This window comes from Solanum dulcamara, chromosome 8, assembly GCF_947179165.1.
Source record: "Solanum dulcamara chromosome 8, daSolDulc1.2, whole genome shotgun sequence".
Taxonomy (NCBI): Eukaryota; Viridiplantae; Streptophyta; class Magnoliopsida; order Solanales; family Solanaceae; genus Solanum; species Solanum dulcamara.
In genome coordinates, this window is record NC_077244.1 from 8,022,696 (window position 1) to 8,043,213 (window position 20,518).

General features: G+C 34.2%; 1 protein-coding gene and 1 non-coding gene across 2 annotated transcripts; both read right to left on the bottom strand.

Moving 5' to 3' along the window:
- Window positions 1-398: 398 nt before the first annotated feature.
- Window positions 399-2,533, bottom strand: LOC129900438 (exocyst complex component EXO70H1-like). The gene has a single exon (XM_055975410.1). The coding sequence runs from the start codon at window positions 2,407-2,409 to the stop codon at window positions 589-591; it is 1,821 nt and encodes a 606-aa protein (XP_055831385.1). The 5' UTR covers window positions 2,410-2,533; the 3' UTR covers window positions 399-588.
- A 15,697-nt stretch (window positions 2,534-18,230) lies between these two features.
- On the bottom strand, window positions 18,231-18,337 carry LOC129901762 (small nucleolar RNA R71). Its single transcript, XR_008769937.1, has one exon. It is a non-coding gene; the product is annotated as a small nucleolar RNA R71 (small nucleolar RNA).
- Between the last annotated feature and the right edge of the window lie 2,181 nt (window positions 18,338-20,518).

A 20,518-nucleotide genomic window follows, 5' to 3' on the forward strand; every position in this document is an offset into this window, starting at 1 on the left:
GTAATTTTTTTTTATATATCTTTTATTTTTGAATTGTCAATTATTATGACTTATATTACTTTTTATGTAGTTTATAAACATATAAATTTCATTTCAAAAAATTTGAAGATTTCATGCAGAAATTTCTAGTTAAATTTAAACTATTTGACTCTCAAAAAATAAAAAATGACAAATAAATTAAAACGAAAAAAGTATTACTATTTTGAAACATTTTTCTTCCTTTCTCACTAGCAACTTTCATATTTTGCCCATCTAAAAGAACAATTATTATAAGGAGCCGTCCCAACTTTTAATTATTTGTCCAGAATTGGTTACCTCAATATTTCATTGGAATTAGTCAGCTAATCTACTCATCCAATAGCAAACATTTTGGTCTTAACTAAACTAATACTTAATGGTGCAACAAATGAAAACACCCAAATCTTTAATATAAAGTGATTTATATATTTAGTGTAGTTAGTCTGTACCATTCACTATACCGTTTCTATCCACAAAAAATTACATACAAATTAACAAATATATATATATATATATTTTGTTTTATCTACACAAACTCTTCTCTTTTGTCTCATAATATTCAAAATGCACTTAATTTATCGACCTTGTGATCGATGTTGATGTTGATACGGACGGCGAATATGATCCGCTCCATCCCATACTGGAATCCGAAAAATTAGCACCGTGAAATAAATCCGATAAGTAATTTTGTAAATCATCAGGGGCAAATCGGACAATTGACTCCGTTCCGAAGTCATTCATTGCTAATTCTTCACGATACATCTCGTAAAACACTTGATATGTCGAAACAATCTTACTAGCCAATAATATTTTGACGTGATCACGGAGTTTCGGGTCAGGTATAACCCATGAACTTTGTTTTCGGTATACCTCCTCGAAACTCGAATTGAATTTGATGAAGCATTCTTCCATTTCTGTCGATGATATTTTAGTTGTAAGATTCTCAGGCATTGATGTAACTACTTTGCTCCATCCCATCCTTTGGTACTTTGACATGTACTCTTTCACCTTCATTTCGTGTTTCGAAATCCATTCCGACCCAAGTAGGAGCTTCAAGTTCGATTCCCGAACCTTCAAAACCACGTAGTTTAAGTTGTTCGCCAGGAACAAATAAGACAACGCTACGTCCTTGTATAATTGTGCTTTACCATTGAGTTTACATAAAAGGATGAGTACGAGCCATGTGAGCCGTACTACGATGGCGGAAGACGGAGCATCTCCATCCCCGTCCCCATCACCCGATGTTGTACTCAAGTAGCAAGACTCCGACAACATTTGTATTGATATCGGTGAGTAATCAATGATTATATCAGATATCGCCCCACTATAATCACCGAGAAAAACAAGATAGTTCATGACATAACGAGTTAACGGGTGAACTCCGCCACCTAGCACCACCTTCGAGGTATCTTTTTGAACGGCGGTTTCAAACTCAGACAACATGGCTCTAGCGACATCACCAAGCTTACCCAGTGATGCCATTGCCTGAGCTTTGACTACCGCCGTTGAATCAAAGCTGAATATCGTTTCGAGTTCAATCCATAGCTCACAAATAACCTCATACACATCCAAAACTCTGAACATTTTCTCCGGTGATAACTTCTTCTTGTGCTTCATCACCATTTCCGGGAACACGAACAGAGTCAAACCACCATCGTTGGCAATCTCCGAAAAACACGATTCTCTGATGTTTTCGGAGGAAGAGAAGACATAATCGCAGAGAATCCGTTCTCCGCGAAACAGAGCATTGACAGCAATCTTAACAGAACTCAACCAATTCTTGATTTTCATCTCAATTAATTCCCAATCCATTTTCTGAATTTGAGAAGAGCTCAATTTCTCAATTCCTAAGTAATACAAAGTCTCATCGATTACTGATTTTCGATTCATTTTGTACAATTTTACGCATTCTTTTCCATAACCAGCTCCAATCATACAATCAGCAATGGATTTCAAATCAGCCATGACAAATTCCGAAACTTCGTCTGATGACGACACTTTTTCATGATCAAGAAAGTAGCTACTACCCGATAAAATCGTGTAGAATTCTTTCTTGAGTCTCTTAATAGCAATTTGAATGAGATTATGAGCTCGAACAAGGAGTTTAGAGCTCGAATTGTCTTTAATAACGAATTGCATCGCGTGTTGTAAGTCGTTAACGGCTTCAAGAAGGCGCTTGGCTTCTAAAGGATTGTCGCGAAAGAGATTCACGACTCTGTTATAAGAGGTAGAGGTAGAGACAGAGGAAGCCTCGAGATCCCATTTTTTGATAATTGATTGAGAATTTTGTATTGTTTCTTCCATTAAAGATTCACAAAAAGTGTGACTAGAAATGGACGATGAATAATTATCTGAAGAGGATTTTGATGATGAGAAAAATGGAGTCCTCATTTTTTAAGAAATATGAAATGTAATTTGTTGGTTTTTTCAAGAAAGTTTTGTTGGTTCTATGGAGAGAAAGAAAGAGATTGTCGAAAGAAAAATAAGAGGGAAATATACAGTGATGGGATTGTTTGAAGGGCAAAGGATGTGTATATAAATATTAAGTGTTAATAGTGAAAGCCAAACACGGAATCAGAATTTAAACTTTATGGGTTTGAGATTTTAATTTTCTTAAGTTATTGGATTCTAAATTAATAATTTGCACATTTACAAATTCAGAGTTTGAACAAAAATTACTGGATTCGGCTGAAGCTGTAACCAGCACATTGGCTCCGGACCCAATCAAAGCTACACTTAAAAGTATTACATTTTTGCAAATTTTGCTATCTGAATTATAATGTATTAATCAACTATTTATCAAAATATACCTCAATTTTCATTTGTTATCTTTTTTCTTTTAAAATATCATCATCGTTTAAGTAGAAAAATGAAACTACTGATAGTTGAACACCTCAATTCAGGTAGCAAACTTGCAAAAATATGATACTTTTAAGTGTAGCTTTAACCGGTGCGGAGCAAATGTGTCGGTAATGGGTTTGACCGACCCAATAATTTTTATTCAAACTCTAAATTTATAGTAAAAAAATCATTAAATACATAATAGTTCAAATAAAAAACATGAAATATATATATATATATATATATATATATATATATATATATATTATCATTGTCTTGTATATATATAAGAGGGACACCAACAAAGGTTGACTGAGAATCCAAGATGAAAAGGGGCAAGAAAATGGCTGAATGAAGATAACGCGGTCCCAATAATTTACTTCTTTTGTCTCAATCAATTTATAGGATTGTCTTTGCTTTATGTGATGGTGTGAGGTTTAAGTAGTGTTTTCCTCGGGATGTACCAAAAATGTTTTTATGACCAAAATGAAAGACGTAGATTTATAAAATATATGCTTTAAAGTTTGGGGTGTAAAAGTGTACATCTCAAACGTTATATTTGATTTCTTTTGTTTTAAAAATATTTTTGCTATAAAACATATTTTTTTAATTATTAGTGTAATGATATTTATATTTTATGTTATCATGTTATCGTGATTTTTCTTGAAATATATAAATAAAGAACAATTCTCATAAAAAATGATGCCGTCATAAATAGTTCTTTAGATAATCAAAATAGATAGAGTCGAGCCCTCACTAAGTGAAAGTTTAGGTAACCAACCAAGAGCTACTCAGATTCTCCATAACCATATAAATATCTAAATCTTATTTTGTACCACCAATATCAAAGATCTTTATTTTTTAAAAATTAAACTCTATACCTAATCAAATAGTTCTACATAAATTGAAATGAAGGGAGTAAAACTTTAAAATTTATGATAATAGTCAAACTTATATTTTTAAAGTATAATAAAAAATTTAGTAAAGTAATTTGCTAATAAAAAGTTTCTTAACGAGAGTGTCGAGTTAACAAGGATTAAGTAAAATAGAACGGAGAAAATATAAAGTATATACTCTCTGGGTTACATTAATATAGTAATGTTATTAAATGAACAAATGCAGAATAAACTATTTTATAAAATAGATCCAATTGTGAAATTATTTATCTAAATTGGACTCAATCCAAGCTATTTACTCTTAATGGAATCATGATCCAAACTATTTACCCTCTTACCACACTTTCTCCTTTCTTATTTCGCTCATGACGTCACCATGAGGTAAGAATCACCGCTATGAATTAATCCTCTATGATACTCCATCGGTATATTAATACCATAGCGGTATCATAGGACTGAGCTTAATTCTCGTGATACTCCATCAGTATATTGATACCATATCTGTATCATATAGGATAAAACTCTTTTTTTAAGAAAGAAAAATGAAACAATAAGAGAAAATTATTAAAAGTCACAATCTTATTTATTAAACTCTAAATTAGTAGAAAATATATTTTTTGTGATACTCCGTCAATATATTGATACCATATTTGTATCATTTAGGACTGAACTTAATCATGTGTGATACTCCATCAGTATATTGATACTATATTGATATCATATAGGATGGGTGCTTGTCATAATCCGAATCCGGGCGCGATGACAATTATTTATTCCCACCGGACAAGTCAGCCTAAACCCAACAATTTCAAGACCAAAATGCGAAAATGGTTTAAAATAGATATATAATAGACAAAAGCGGAAATCTTAGTCAACTACAAAAAATCCTCCACGGAATGGTTGTCACATGTACAAGCCTCTAAATACAACGATACTGAAATAAATACAAGTCTCAAAGTTCTGTCTCTCGAATAGAACAAAGTAAAGTAAAGAGGAATGAGAAAGGTTCCTGGCATCAACATCTACCTCTCAAGTCGCCTCAATAAGACTCATATGAAAGGAAAAAGAATTGAATCACTGTTCGAGCTCGGAACCTACACAAGTGTAGATAGCAACAGTGAGTACCACCGACACAATACCTAGCAAGAGAATCACTAAGATGAAGCTAAGCATATAGAATACAAGTACTTCTGTCATACAAACCGAACCCCTCAGACTACAACCTGCATGTAAATCAACCCAGTCTAACAGTTCTAACAGCACAAGTATATAGACATCATCAACAGTACAACTCAAATCTCAGTCAAATCACAACAATCAATAGAATAGATCAATGGGTTATCAGGGGTAAACACAGTCAACAAATGGCAAAAGATGATGGTGCTAGAGAGGCGTTGCCATCATGCATAGAGAAGGACGTGATGTCATAGGAGTTTCAAAGAAACTCACCTCCAAGGTGTGTAGTAGATCACAAGAAATTGAGGCCATTATTGACTATCAAGACAAGTAAAAATAGGGACAATAGGCCACTGCTCTGTTCTTCATCCACCGGGAGGGACAATCTCCGGAAAAGGCCACATATGAACGGTACGAAGACTTGTGTCAGTTTGAAGATAAAATCAGGGAGACCTTGCAGCAACAGTATGCCGCGATCGTCACCACATGAGGTGGGGAGAGTGTCATGACCTGCCATTTGATCATTTTTAAGGGAGGGGGAATCTAGAGTCATGAAGAAGTTAATGGAAGACTCTAGAATGTCCAAGAGAATTCTTGAAATGACCTAGAGTAATCTAGATATGTAGAGAATTCTAGAAAAGAGACTAACTTGTAAATATAGAAGGACTTAAATAGTAATTATTATTTGCACTTTAGCTCCTAGTGAGTAGTATAAATAGGATGGGACGTTCATTTGTACAATCATCAAGCAAGATCAAGCAATTTTCCAAGCGATCTAGTTTGAAAAAGACTATTTGAGCTTACAAGATCGTGAAAGATTTGTGAGTAAGTTGTCGAGTACCATACGAAAGTCTTAGTTGAAGTCTAAGTCCGTGACATAAGGCTGAAAAATATTTGTAGCGTCATTTTCCGTCACTATTTCAAATATCTATATAATTACCTGGTATGAAGAATTAAATAAGAAATTCAGTGCCAGAAATTTCACTCTTGCACTGATAAATAAACATTCTTTTGATCAATTTCACTCATAGTCACAAGATAATCATGAATTATCTATCAATTACACGAGAGAGAAAATTGCTTGTGGATATATAATTTCTATGTTTACTTCAACATACATTATATAAGCACTCCATTTGGATCTAAAAGGTAAAATAAATGATAAAAAGATTTTGTAAACTATTTAAGAAAACCAGGGTAAGGACAGTAGGAGGGGACACGGAACACTTTCCAGTTGCGATGGGGTTGCATCAATGATCAACCCTTAGTCCATTTTTATTTGCCTTGGCGATGGATGGATTGACGCGATGAATTCAAGGTGAGTTGCCATGGTGTATGCTTTTTGCAGATGACATAGTCCTGATTGATGAGACTTATAGTGGAGTTAACGCTAAGCTGGAGGATTGACGACATACCTTGGAGTCTAGAGGGGTTAAGCTGAGTAGGACCAAGACAGAATATTTAGAGTGCAAGTTCAGTGAGACACCTAAGGACGTTAGCGCGGAAGTTAGGCTTGGTGACCAGACTGTCCAAAAGAAAAATAGTTTCAAGTATCTTGGGTCTATTATGCAAGGCAACGGGGATATTGAAGAGGATGTCATACGTCGTATTGGAGCAGGGTGGATGAAATGGAGGCTCGCTTTCGGTATGCTATGTGACAAGAAGGTGTCACCACAACTTAAGGGCAAGTTCTACAAAGTGGTGGTTAGACCGGCTATGTTATATGGGGCGGAGTGTTGGCCAGTTAAGGTCTCCCACGTTCAAAAGATGAAAGTAGCCGAGATGAGAATGTTGAGATGGATGTGTGGGCATACCAGGAGTGACAAGATTAGAAATGAGGCTATTCGGGACAAGGTAGGAGTGACCTCGGTGGAAGACAAGATGCAAGAAATGCGACTGAGATGGTTTGGGCATGTGAAAAGGAGAGACACAGATGCCCCAGTGCGGAGATGCGAGAGGTTGGCCATGGATGGTTTTAGAAGATGTAGAGGTAGGCCAAAGAAATATTGGGGAGAGGTGATTAGACAGGACATGGCACAATTATTGTTTAACGAGTACATGACCTTAGATAGGGGGGTGTGGAGGACACATATTAGGGTAGAAGGCTAGCACATAGTCTCGTTAGTCTTCCGTATTAGTAGGCGCATTAGCCCACTATAATTTCTTGTGCTCTGACTTCTGTTATTATCTCTCTATTACTTTTTGTACTTCTGTACTTTTATTACTCCACTCTACTCTACTCCACTATACTTTATCTGTGTCGCTTTCATTTTTTGTGTTATTCGATATCTGGTTTCTTAAATCGCTTTGAACTTAGCCTTATCTGACCTCTTTTTATGTTTCTTTTGAGTCGAGGGTCTCCCGGAAACAGCCGTCCTACCTTGGTAGGAGTAAGGTCTGTGTACACTCTACCCTTCCCAGACCCCACGCTGTGGGATTTCACTGGATTGTTGTTGTTGTATTTAAGAAAACATCAATTTCACTTTATGTACCCTGAAACTGTATGGGACATTATATGCTTGTTTTATGGATAACAATTATCTTGTAAGTGATGTAAACCTGAAGAGGCAAAATAATATTAGCAGTATGAATTTTAATATGCCAATAACCTTGTTTTATGATTTCAATCACTAAAAAAATTACAGTGCATCTATTGGTCTTCAAATTTTGCCATTATATAATTAAAATATTAGTATTTGATCAGCTTTTAATCATATTTTAATTTATTGAAGGACAAATGGTAATTCAATTTTGGACTTAGGACCTTTTCACTTTTAGTATAATACTTCATTGCCCCCAACCGTTTCTCGTACCTCTATTGAAACACAATGGTTTCATGTTCTTTTATCGATTGGTTATTCCTCTCCATTTGTATCTCTTTTTCAATTTCAGTTTTGATTATAATATGATGATAAGCATAAACTTAGCTGCTATTAAATAATATAAAAATGTATCATTCTTTTATAACTGATCAATAAAAAAATGTGACACATAAAAAAAGAGATAGTTTCTATACTTTCTTCACTCTCTCCTCTTTGTACCTGAAGGGTCTTTTGAAAACAGTCTCTCTACCTCCCGAGGTAGTGATAAAGTATATTTTATCCTTTCTAGACTCCACTTGTGAAATTTTACTGAGTATGTTAAATAAAAAAATGAGATAGTACACATTAATTATAAAGTTTATAATTCAATGTAAATTTGGGTACTCGTTAAGTATGTTTATTTTTATTTTTGAAAATGGCTGAATTAAGAGTGAAAATCGAATGATCTTGATCCGTATAAAGTAAGACAATGTTTGATTATAATTTTAAAAAGAAGTATATCTGGGTGAAGCTTCAAAATATGTTTGGTCATAGTTTTTCAAAACATAGTTCACCTTCTTTTTTTTGGAAAAATATGTAACATGACTTATACCCACAAGTTCTTAAAACTATCAAAAATATGCAATCATATTGAACAAATATACTTGTTAATCTCAAATTATGCAAAACCTTCATTTGGCGTTCATTATCATTATCACAAATCATAATCTTATATACAGATAAGCTTATCATAGAATTTTCATTTTTATAATAAATTAGATAGTACATTATCCCAAAATTATAACACGATATTTTAATAAAATTGCTAATAACACAATTACTAGCTACTATAATTGATTAAATTTTAATTAGTTATACGGATATTTATCTGTAACGCCCACAACTTTTAAGGAAAGATTCAAACCTTCCACCATATGCGTATAGGCCCAAACCTGAAGAGTTCTAAGTTCGATATGTATGTTATGGTTCATTCCTATGTATTCGAAGTGTACTAGATGTGAGTTATGGTCATAAAAAACCTCTAGCACTAAGCCAAATTCAAAGCTTTCCTACCGATTATATTTTCGCATGAGTTCATATAAGGGTCAACTTATAACGACCATATCTCCTAGAATATAAAGAAATAGGTATCCTATGACATATCAAATTAATTTTTTTTGAATCTTCTTCCAACGACACCAATTTTGCATCAATCCAAGTTTTGAGTAAAACGTTATGACCATCTTATCAGAGACGCTGCAATCTGTCAGTGTTCGACAGAAAATGTGACGGCCCGTTAGACTTGACCGTCACACTTAGGTAGAAAGGTCCATTTTGGGGCCATTTTTGACGGCCTGATGATATGAAGGCCCATCACTGAAGCGACGGTCCGTCACCCAAACGACGTCAAACGGCCGAATTTCATCAATTTTTATCTTTTTGAGAATATTTTGGAGAGTTATCTAAATGTCTCTAAACATGTAGGAAATTGATTTTCATTATTAAAAACCTCGCATTCACTCCTACGTTTCTACGCTCTCAACTCCCTCAACTCAGAAACCACCGCAAGAAAAGCAAAAGCTAGGTTTTTAAGATTTCCAAGCTAATTCTTCTTTCAAGCTTCATTCTCTCAGGTATGTAAGGTTTCAATGAGAGTATTCCTTCCACTCTCATGCCTAAAGTATTCTGATTATATGATGAATTGTGTTTAAATTTAGGGGTTTGTCCAATCTTCTTCAAGCTATGATTTTTATGCAAAGTTAGAGTTTTTATGAAAGATTTCTTATGCATCTCACTGAATTACTATGACCTATGTGTTTTATTATACGATTATGATTCTCCAGGCACGTGTCAAGATTATTTATAAAGTTATGAAAGCTACTTTTGAGTATTTACAGGTTATGCAGGATTTCAAGTAAGTTGTGTCATGTTTAAATTTATATGCATAGAAGTAAAGATATGTTTATGAAAGAGATATTTAAGCACTGCCTCACAACACTTATGATTCAAGATATGATTTTTGAGCTTAGTCTCACTTGTGATTTATGATATGACTTTTGGGCTTAGTCTCACATATGGTTCATATATATAGACAGTTTTTATACTTATGAGCATTAATATGTATTTATGTTATTTTGGGAGGAGTATTTAGCACTGAGTGAACTTTAGGGATGAAGGTCTCCATTAGCATAATTGGACCTTTAGTAGAAATTCCTAAGTCCCATAACTACGCTTCACCCTAGGACTTGAGTATACCGCTTTGTCGGACAACTCCATATAGCCCTGAGAGGCACAGATTAGTGGATCCACATAGATATGATATGGTCGTATACCCTGGCAAGGTATAGGGAAGCCCATCCAATTAGGTTAGCTGTTGGATATCATGAGCTCACATGGTGTATGTCGGTTATAAGAAACTCCCCAATTTATGCATATTTTCACGATATATTCTTAACTTTATATGGTTCATTTAAGTATGCTATTTTATGAATATCATTATGCAAGAATACTGAATTAGGCTCATCCTTACATATGTTTTCAAATGAAGGTTTAATTGGTAATTATGCATGAACTACGACTGTTTTCCTTCCGATTCTTTTATTATGTCTTATGATTTTGGAAATCCGATTTTACTATTTCAATATATGCTATTTAATATGATTATAACAGTGTTCCTTTGCTTACTCAGTACATTTCACGTACCGACACATACTTTTCTCTGCGCTGCATCATATTATGATGTAGATTTCAGTATCCCTTCTCTGGCTCATAGCTAGTAAAGTTGCAGCATTTCTAGTCAGCAGTTGGTGAGTCTTCCTCATTTAAGCACTCTGTGGATTTAGTAGATAAATTTCTTTTATGTAGTCTTTAGATTTATTTTAAAGGTAGCTGGGGGTCATTTCCCGGCAAACTTATATTTTCATTGTAAGTAGTAGAGGCTTTATTCAGACGTTAGTAAAGTTGCTTCATGTATCTATTGATGTCCTCTTTTAAGACTTACGCAGTTATGTTTTATCAGCTTCCGCTTAGTTCCTTTATTATTATGCTTGATATGTTATGCCACGGGTTAGCTTGGGATTGTTTGTAGATCTAAGTACCGTGTCACGGCTAGGATGTAGTTTCGGATCGTGACATTATCAGTGCAAAAGAAATCAAAGAACAATGATCGGAGATGAGTATATTAGCAAGAATTTACAAATTTGAAGAAACATTTATACATTACAAGCAAATATTATTCAATGTTGGACATGAGAGACCTCGTATATTGGCAAATATTTACAAATCTCAAGAAACATTTATACTACGAGCAAATATTATTCAATGTAGGAAATGACCTCATATATTGGCAAGAGTTTAAAAATATGAAGAAAAATTTATACAAATCAAACAAAATAAACTTGAAGTAAATTCATAGAAATGAAGCAACACAAATCCAAATTAATCGATTTTTTTTTAAATATAAAATATAAAAATTTGGGGCAAATTTTAAAATTTAAAAAGAAACTAAAGTTATATCCTAGCCCAAAAATAAGTTTGAAGCAGATTTTGAGAATTGAAAACTAAATTCTTTCAAAATTTATGTCCGAACTAATATTTGACAAACAAAAAAAATCCAAAAAATACTTTCAAAATTTACTGCCAAATAAGTCCTCAGTCTCAGAATTTAACCATTTTTCTTTTTAGGGGATATTATCTTTATGACAAAAGGACTTTAATTAAATTTTTGACATAAAATATTTTAGCTAATTCTTTTTGGATTACTACGCTAATATAATCTTATTCATGATTTTATTATTTATTATTATTATTATTGTTGATGATGATGATGATGATTTTGTTGTTTCTTCTTCTTTAGATATCTTTACTATTTTTACTAATTAGTATTTTTTCACTTCAATATTTTTAATTTTTTGTATTTCTTTTTAGCTGTTCTAAAAATTTGAGCCGAGGATTTATTGAAAACAGAAAAAAATAAAAATCAGCATATACCTCACATTCTTCATACTCGTTTATAAATTATACCAAAAATATATTATTATCATTTTTCCTCATACAAGAAGAATATAACTTGGATTTAATGGATGAAGGGACGACCGACCCAATTGCTCTTTTATGAAGATTACAATGCTCTTTAACTCGTCAAATAAATATTTAAGGAAATTGAGAGTGACAATTCCAATTGACCTATATTATGTCTAAATTTGTCAAAAAAATAAATATGTTTATGTCTAAAAAAAGGCAAAATTTGTTCTCATAGTATGGGGGTTTGAAAACTAGGTCAAAGAGTCATGATGTTATCAATATTAACGCGGAATCAAGATGTTAAAAATGGTAAAAGAATTTCTTCATTTTTATTTTTGGCAAATGTTTTTCAAATATTACGCTCCCGTTTGATCATAGATTCTGAAGTTGAAATTTGAAAATATGAGTTTTTGAAGTTATGTTTGGATTTCATTTTAAAAATATTTGAAATTTTGTGAGTGAAAGTAGTAGCGGAACCAGAAATTTAGCAAAGGGAGTAGAAATTTTATTTTCAATTTTGTTAAGAGGGTGCAAAATTAAATATACACTCGCAATAGCTAACACTTGAACTACTCACACCATATAATTTTCTAGCGAATAGTGTACACCGAACCACCCTTCACCTAAGGTGGCTCGGTCCATGAGTGATAGTCAGACCAGTTTTACGGAACATGAAAATATTTGAAGATCAAATTTTATGATCAAACATAAAATTGAAGATAAATTTTTCAAAATCTAAATTAAATATAGAAATTGAAATTTGAATTCACACAGAAGTTACTTATTTTGATCAATATATTTTGGATTCGGATATTCTTTTTGACGAAAATATCTATACAAAAAAGGTACGCTAATTGTTGCATTCTATAATTAGTTATCTTATTTTAGGCGGTCATTGAAAGTAATAATGTGTGAAAATTAGACTTTCGAGTGTGTCAAAAATTCTTTTAAGAGTTTTTTCTAGAAATCGTAATTAAAATGAACAGAAGGTTTCTTGTAAGATTAGTGAGAGAACGATCATAATGGTCTTTTAAGTATGAGCTTTGGATCCATTTGATTTTTAATGTATAACACATGATGGAGAAAGTCTTTGATGTATACAAAAAAAGATTGATTTAATCGTAAGCCATATAAGTGAGGGAAAATTACGTGAATAAGCAAATATATACTAGTTAATTAGTTACATAGCTATAGTTTAGCTAATTTATAATTCGCCGCTAATATTTAGTTAATTACGGTTTGAGTTTGTATAATTCACACGTTTGTATGATTTGAAATTTTATAATATAATTTGTATAACTTTTGTATAATGTAATTTTGCATAATATAATTTGTATAACAATTTAAAGTTCAGATCTTTGTTTTTATATAAATTCATTATTTTGAGTTTATACAAAAATAGCTCAATTATCCACGAATTATACAAATGAGACAGCTTAAACAATAGTTACAACCCGTAAATATGCAAACTATATCTGAGGGGCTTAATTAAGTTTATTATAATGGTTATTTGCAAAATGTCCCCTATAAATAAAGATAATCGTAATTTTTTTTGTCAAAATAAATGAAAGTGCTCGGCATTTGCATTGGAAGGGCAAGAGCGAATATATTCAATAGAGTGTGAAAGAAGTATAAAGTATCTTCAATTGAGGGTCTTGCGCCTAATTTGTTTGCACTTAACGAATTTGAATAGTTCAATCTGAATTTGAATAGTTTAGTCCTTATGTCATTAAGTGCATTTGTTAACATGAAGATTTAGTCGCTCATTTGGTCTGAATAGGCCTTAATCATTATGATCTTGAACAAAATTTTCATATTTTTTTCCAGTGTTTGGGGGAAAACAACAAAGTTTTAATATATCATTATGAAGTTTTTGTATGGATAATTTTCATTATCAATCACTAACCACATCTATCATCACAACCATCACCACCATTGTCGACCACTATTACCATCGCTGACCACCATTACCATCACCGACCACTAGTCACCTTTCATCACAACCACTATTGACAACCACCACCACTGTCAACCACTATTGTATGTCTCTACTACACTAACCATCTCAATCATTATAATTATATCCACCGTCATAACCTGTAAGGTCCCGTAGGTTTTGAGGGTTGGAATGTATCATAATAAGGTAAAATAGAGGGAGAATGGCTTCGAAGAATTTTTTGGACTCGTATTTCGTGAGATAAAATTTTTCAAGAATTGGTCAAAACAGAAGACTCCGCGACCAAGGCACGTCACAGAGCTCTTCTTTGATAGAGTAAAATTTCCCGAGCTCAAGCTGAACTCAAATCTGGTCAAATTTGAGCTAGCGCAAGAAATTATACATAAAACGTATTTGATGCATGTGTTTTATGTGTAATTTTTGTTTCTGTGGGCTCCGAGCTTGATTTACCTATTTCAAAAGAAAATAAACAGAAATGGAACATCTCCGCATCGTGGACTTGTTCCCAGATAGTTCAAATTTGTGCGAAAATTTCCATATTTAAGAGAGGGCAACTTGAACATTATCCTAAACATGTGTAGGCGGGTTTTGACAATTTATGGGGTTATTTTCCACCCTTATCACGACCTAGAACTCTAGAATTCATTCTTCCTCATTCCCAAATCACCTCCTACAAGATTTCCTCTCAACCTAAAGATTCAATCTCCCTATTGAAGACCAATCATTAAGATTTTTTCAAGCTTCTCAAGACTTCTCCAATTCTTCTTCAAGTTCTTCTCTAAGGTATGTGGGTTTCTTCATCTATAGATTCTTCTACCCATGGAGTCCCAAAACCCTTTCCAACTAATTCCTTTGATTTCAAGTATAAATTCTTTATAGATACTTTTAATTTCTTCTTATTAGCATGAAGCATGATTAAAATTATGGTTGTTGACTCAAATTGCATGAAATTGATTATACCTATGAATTCCTAATTTTCTATTTGTGTTTATCAATCTTCAAATGGGTATTGTTCAATCCTTCTCAATTTTCTAGGTTATGATTCAAATTATTGATATTATGTTCAAATAAGCATATATTACTACTCAATTGCATAAATTGTGGAATTTCAAGTAATTTCCTATCTCAAGCTATTATGGATCTTTGAAATGAATAGTGGGTTATTTGAAGTATGTTTTGAATTGACTCAATTGATAATGTTCAAGCATGATTCTTTTGGAAAGTATGTTTGAAAGATGAATTGAATAGAACCCACCTAGTTTTATTATGTTTCCAATGAAGTTTGACTTGAAAGCTTTTGACTCCAAATGAATGTTTATGAAAGCAATGTCTATGATAAAAAGGGGAGTCTTATGAAATGAAAGGATGATGAAATGATATGAATAAAAGATTATTTATGTGATAAGGACAATTCTCACATATTTGAATCAATAAATATTTTAATGATCTATTCTACCGAATGAGATATTTTGAATTCTCAAGCTATATGCTATGACTATTTTGATGTATTAAACTATTCAGTGAAATTGACTTAGCATTGAATAAGGCATTGATGTGGGATTCGATAAGGTAATCCTAATATCAATTCCTTGTCTCATTAACTATGTGTCATCATAGGAGCCCTTGTAGGCTTTTTAGGCTAGTAAATCTACAATTATCCCTTAAAGTTAAAGTTAAAGAAATGATTAAAGTTGATGGAGTTCTACCCGACAAGTAGTCTCCCCAGGCCAATGTAGGGGTTATGTTGGATTTCATGTAATAGCTCGCATGGTCTTAAATGTCGGTCAAGATCACTTTTCCACAAAATGAATATTTTCAGTTTTCATATGTGATTTCTCATTCATACATTCATTTATGCATATTGCTTATTAAATGTCTTAATGTTCTTCATTCTATAGCATGCTCACATACTTAGTACATTCAAAATACTAACGCATACTTTTACCTACATAATATCACCCTGTAGGAATCAGCGTCGCTCCACACTCCCCCCCCCCCCCCCCCCCCCCCCGTGGCTCAGTTTGATCATTGAAGGCTACCACTTTTGGTGAGTTCCTATTTTTCAGTAACAACAACACCCTTATTTCCCTTCTAGCTTATGTTATATTCAGACACTTGAGTTACATTTTGGTATTTTGACTTAAACTTGAGGGTGAGCTAGAAACATGTCTTAGCCCCCGCCAAGTCTTTAATGTAGAAGGTATTGTTGGACATAGTGAATGATGTTATATTGACTTTGACTTTTATTGAATGTGAAATTCCTTAGTCCCTATATCCTTTTATGTTTTTGCTTGATTTGTTTATCATTATCGATGAGATGATGAATGAATGCTAAGAGGTTTGGTGAGGTACCTCTGGGTTCCTCATTCACCGTGTCACGTCTAGGTCCTAGGCATAGGTCGTGACATCACTAATATCATCATCACCTCCACCACTGTCATCAACCATTACCACAATTATGGTTGATCTTTAGCATATTTATGTGCCAATGTGCCTTGTTTGCCTGTGTTTAGTAGTTGTTTTGAGAATATTTTAGAAACATAATTGTATGTTTTAGATAGAATGAAGAATGAGGTTGCACTAAGATGTGTGTAGTGATTGCAGGATTCTTGAAGACAAGTTAGTGCTAGGAAGAACTCAATGTAAAGAAGTGCAAGCTGAACGGGAGAAGAAGAGAGAAAAAAATAGAACAAGCAGCCCTATCGCACTGCTGGCGCGCCGCATCAGGGCATAAACTATATTGGCATATTTTTGGCGCACTGCTGGAGCGCCACGCCAGACCAAAAACTATTGAGAGGCATTCTAAGTACACTGCTAGTGTGCCGTGCCAAAAGAGAAACTACTGAAAGCACTTTATGGCGCGATCATGGCAAGCCGCACCAACATAGCTCCAAAGTTCTGATTTTTTTATTCTAAGTCCGGATCAACTTAGGATTTGAGGGTTATTTTTAAAACCCTATAAATAGAACCCTAGGGCTTTTGAGAAAGGGTTCACGCAGCTTTTTGAAAAAATACTGAGATGAGAGCACACACACTTTTGGTTTCCTTTTTCTTCTCTTTTCTTTTAAAGATTAAAGTGTATGAACTATTTTATGGTGTGTTTTCATTGAACATGATGGCTAAGCGCTCTTATTCTGGGGTTGTAGCTATGAAGTTATAACGTAATATGATCTACTCTTTGGTCGATAATGAGTTGTTAATTATAATTACTCCTGTATTTTTGTTTTAACTATTGTAATGTTTGTCCAGCATTAGAATACATGTGTTGTCTACCTTGAATTCGGAAGAAGGCAATGAGATAGAACAAAGAATGTAGGGAACATGTTCATGCTAGGGTAACTTAGGGTGATTCGTATCCAGGATGCTAGTCGCACATACCTTTGTACCTCATTTGGTTAATAAATAGAAAGATAGCTTGATGCATTTTTATTGATTCATGCCTATCCCCGCTCAACGATGTCATTAGATTGTCGATAAAGATAGAAAATTAGAGGTCATAAGACCATGATTGTATTAGCAACCCTATAAATCAGTAGTTAAATAAAACATTGGAGACTAAAAAGCATAAAATATTATGTTTGACTTCATACTATGCTGCAGCCCTGGACTTTTTATAATTTGATTTTCTGCGAAATGCTTTCATTAATTATAGTAACAATAATTTTTCTTACAGCTAAGGATTCAGTGATAGAATTAAATCAATTTCTTACAGCATACATAATCGGTGTAGTCTTTTAAAAAGAAATAATTAGTCTACATAAAGTCTCTGTGGATTCGATATCCGGCTCGAAAGAGCCACTTTATTACTTGTGAGACCACGTACACTTGAGTGTGTGTTTGGAAGCAACAAGTTTTTGACTCCATTGCTGGAGACTTTAAATTAGGCAATTTGTTATTTTTGAAGTTTCTATATTGATTGTGCTCGTGTTAACAACTTGATCTTAGCTATGCAGTTTTGTTGGTAACTGAGGCATTACAATGGGCAGGGACAGGAAGCTTGTAGATCCATTATCTGAGCCTGAATGATTCTTTCATCGACAAAGGCGAAGATCGGCCTCTTAATATATAGAAACTCAATCTGGAGAATAATCACGGTTTGCCAGAGGACGGTTTGCCTTAGGAGATACCACCAAAAGAGATACATATGGAGATGGAAGCAAGAACAGTGCATGATGTGGCAGTCCCACTCACAGTAAATATCACCTCCAGTATTCAAAAACGTCGGCTAGAGGTTGGTTTGAGCTAAATAGAATATGGTGAAACTTTTGCACACGAACGTACAGTTTACTAGGTTTCTTCACAAAGATCCCCAAGTACATATCCAGAATTTTCTGGAAATCAGTGATACTTACACTCCAATTGGGTATCTCCTGATTATGTGAAGTTAACATTGTTTGCCTTTTCCCTGTTGGGGGAGGCAAAAAGGTGGTTGAATTCAGAACCGCCCAATTTCATTACTACTTGGAATAACTTAGCTTGTAAGTTTCTAATCAGGTCTTTCCTTCTGGAAAGACAGCTAAGTTGAGAAGCGAAATCCTAAGCTTTAAACAAAAAGCTAGAGAGAATTTATATCAAGATTGGGATAGGTTTAAATCTCTGCTCATCAGTTGTCCCCACCATCATCAGGTGAATAAGGTGTTGGTCCATACCTTTATTGAGGGGTTGGAACCCAACATTAAAATTCTCCTTGACTCAGCTACAGGTGGACAAGTGCTAGAGAAAATTTATGCTGAGCTATATATACTACTAAATTGCATATCTCAGGCAAATCCTGAGTGGAATGGAGGTAATTCTAGGCCTGTGGTGCAGAAACAAGCAGGAATGTTGGAAGTAGATGCCATGACAGCCTTGACTACATAGATTGCACCAATAAAAAATATGATGTCCACACATTTTAATAATTTGGCACTAGAACAACAACAGGTGGCAATGAATATAGTTCAACAACGAAGTCTATGAACTTTATGTGTAATGCACCAAGGGGAGGAGTTAACCAGAACTATGGAAATACTTACAACCTTAATTGGATAAATCACTTGAACTTGTTATTGGGTGGAAATCAACATTAAGGGCAGACCCAATTCAGACCACAAGGAGGTGGGCAACATTACAATAATCAAAGCTAGGGTAACCAGAGTTTAGGGAAATTAGGACGCATAAGTGTAGAGGATATGTTGAAACATATCATGAATAACCAAGCTATGTTAGCTGCAGATGTGCGTCAAAATCAGTTAGCTACTTAGAATCTCTAAAAATAGCTTGGGCAGTTGGCAAGTGCACAAAACTCTCGCCATCAAGGAGGTTTGCTAGATAACACTGATACAAACCCCAAAAAGTTAAATATAGTAAGTACCCATAGGGGTCGGCTACTAACTAAATTGACTCCCCAAAGAAAATCGGATGAGTTGAAAGGTAAAGAAAAAGTTGGAAAAGAAGGTGAATCCAGCAGACAAAAGGCGGATGAAGAATCAAAAATAATGATGAAATGAAGAAGAATGAATGGGAGGCATCGGAGGAAGGCTCCTCCTCCGTTCCCATAAAATTTCAAGAAAAAAAAGGAGGAATGTTTTGAGAAGTTCATCAACATGCTAAAATAGGTACAAATTAATTTACCTTTGATTGATATTTTGCAGGATATCCCTAAGTACGCCAATTATGTCAAGGACATTGTGGCCAAAAAGAGCAAGCTCTGAGTATGAAATAGTAGCACTCACTAAGGAGTGCAGTTTAAGAATTCTGAATAAAGTTAAGCTCCCAACAAAGCAGAAAGATCCAGGGAGTTTCACGGTATAGGATACTATTGACAGTTGTGTGAATGCAAGAGGATTATGTGATTTGGGGGCAAGTGTCAATTTGATGCCTACCTCTATGTTCAAGAAATTGGGATTTGGAAATCCGAAGCCTACCACCATTCTGTTGCAACTGGTAGATCGCTTAGTAGTTAGACCCGATGAGATCATCAAGAATGTATTAGTCTAGGTGGGATCACACATTTTCCCTGTAGACTTTGTCATCCTAGACTTTGAGTCGGATCTAAAATTCCCTTTCATATTAGGACGCCTATTCTTGGCAATAAGAGGGGAATTGATAAATGTAGCAGCAGGGTAACTCACAATAAGAGCTTATGACAAGGTGAAAGTATTTTATATGCATAACGCATTGAAATTGCCTGCTATATATGAAGAGTTATCTATAATAACGGTAATTGATGAATTAGTGGCAGAGAAATGCGTTGAATCTAAAGATAATATTGAGAAAGTGTTAATGGGTCAAGACATAGAAGGTGATGTGCTGGCACAATTTGTTTTTAGTGTGTTGGATGCTCACAATGTGAGCATGTGGAAAAAAACAGGTGGAACTATTGAATAGAGTATTGGTACCTTCGCCCAAACCCTCAACTGAGGAAGCTCCAAAACTGGAATTTAAACCACTTCTATCTCATCTCAGGTATGCCTTCCTTGGTCCAAATGGTACTTTACCGGTAACCTTTCATCTGTTTTGTCTGAAATGCTGGTTAAAGTAGCTTTGGAAATGCTCAGATGATAGAAGAAAGCCATGGGCTGGCAAATGGCTGACCTATATGGGATTAGTCTAGCTTTGTGCATGCATAGGATATTCATGGAGGAAGGGCACAAACCAGTCGCGCAACCTCAGCGTAGACTGAATCCGGTGATGAAAGATGTGATGAGAAAGGAGGTCATTAAGTGGTTGGGTTCAGGTATCATCTACCCTATCTCAAATAGTAAATGGGTAAGTCCAGTCCAGTGTGTACCTAAAAAAGAGGGGATAAAGGTGATCACAAATAA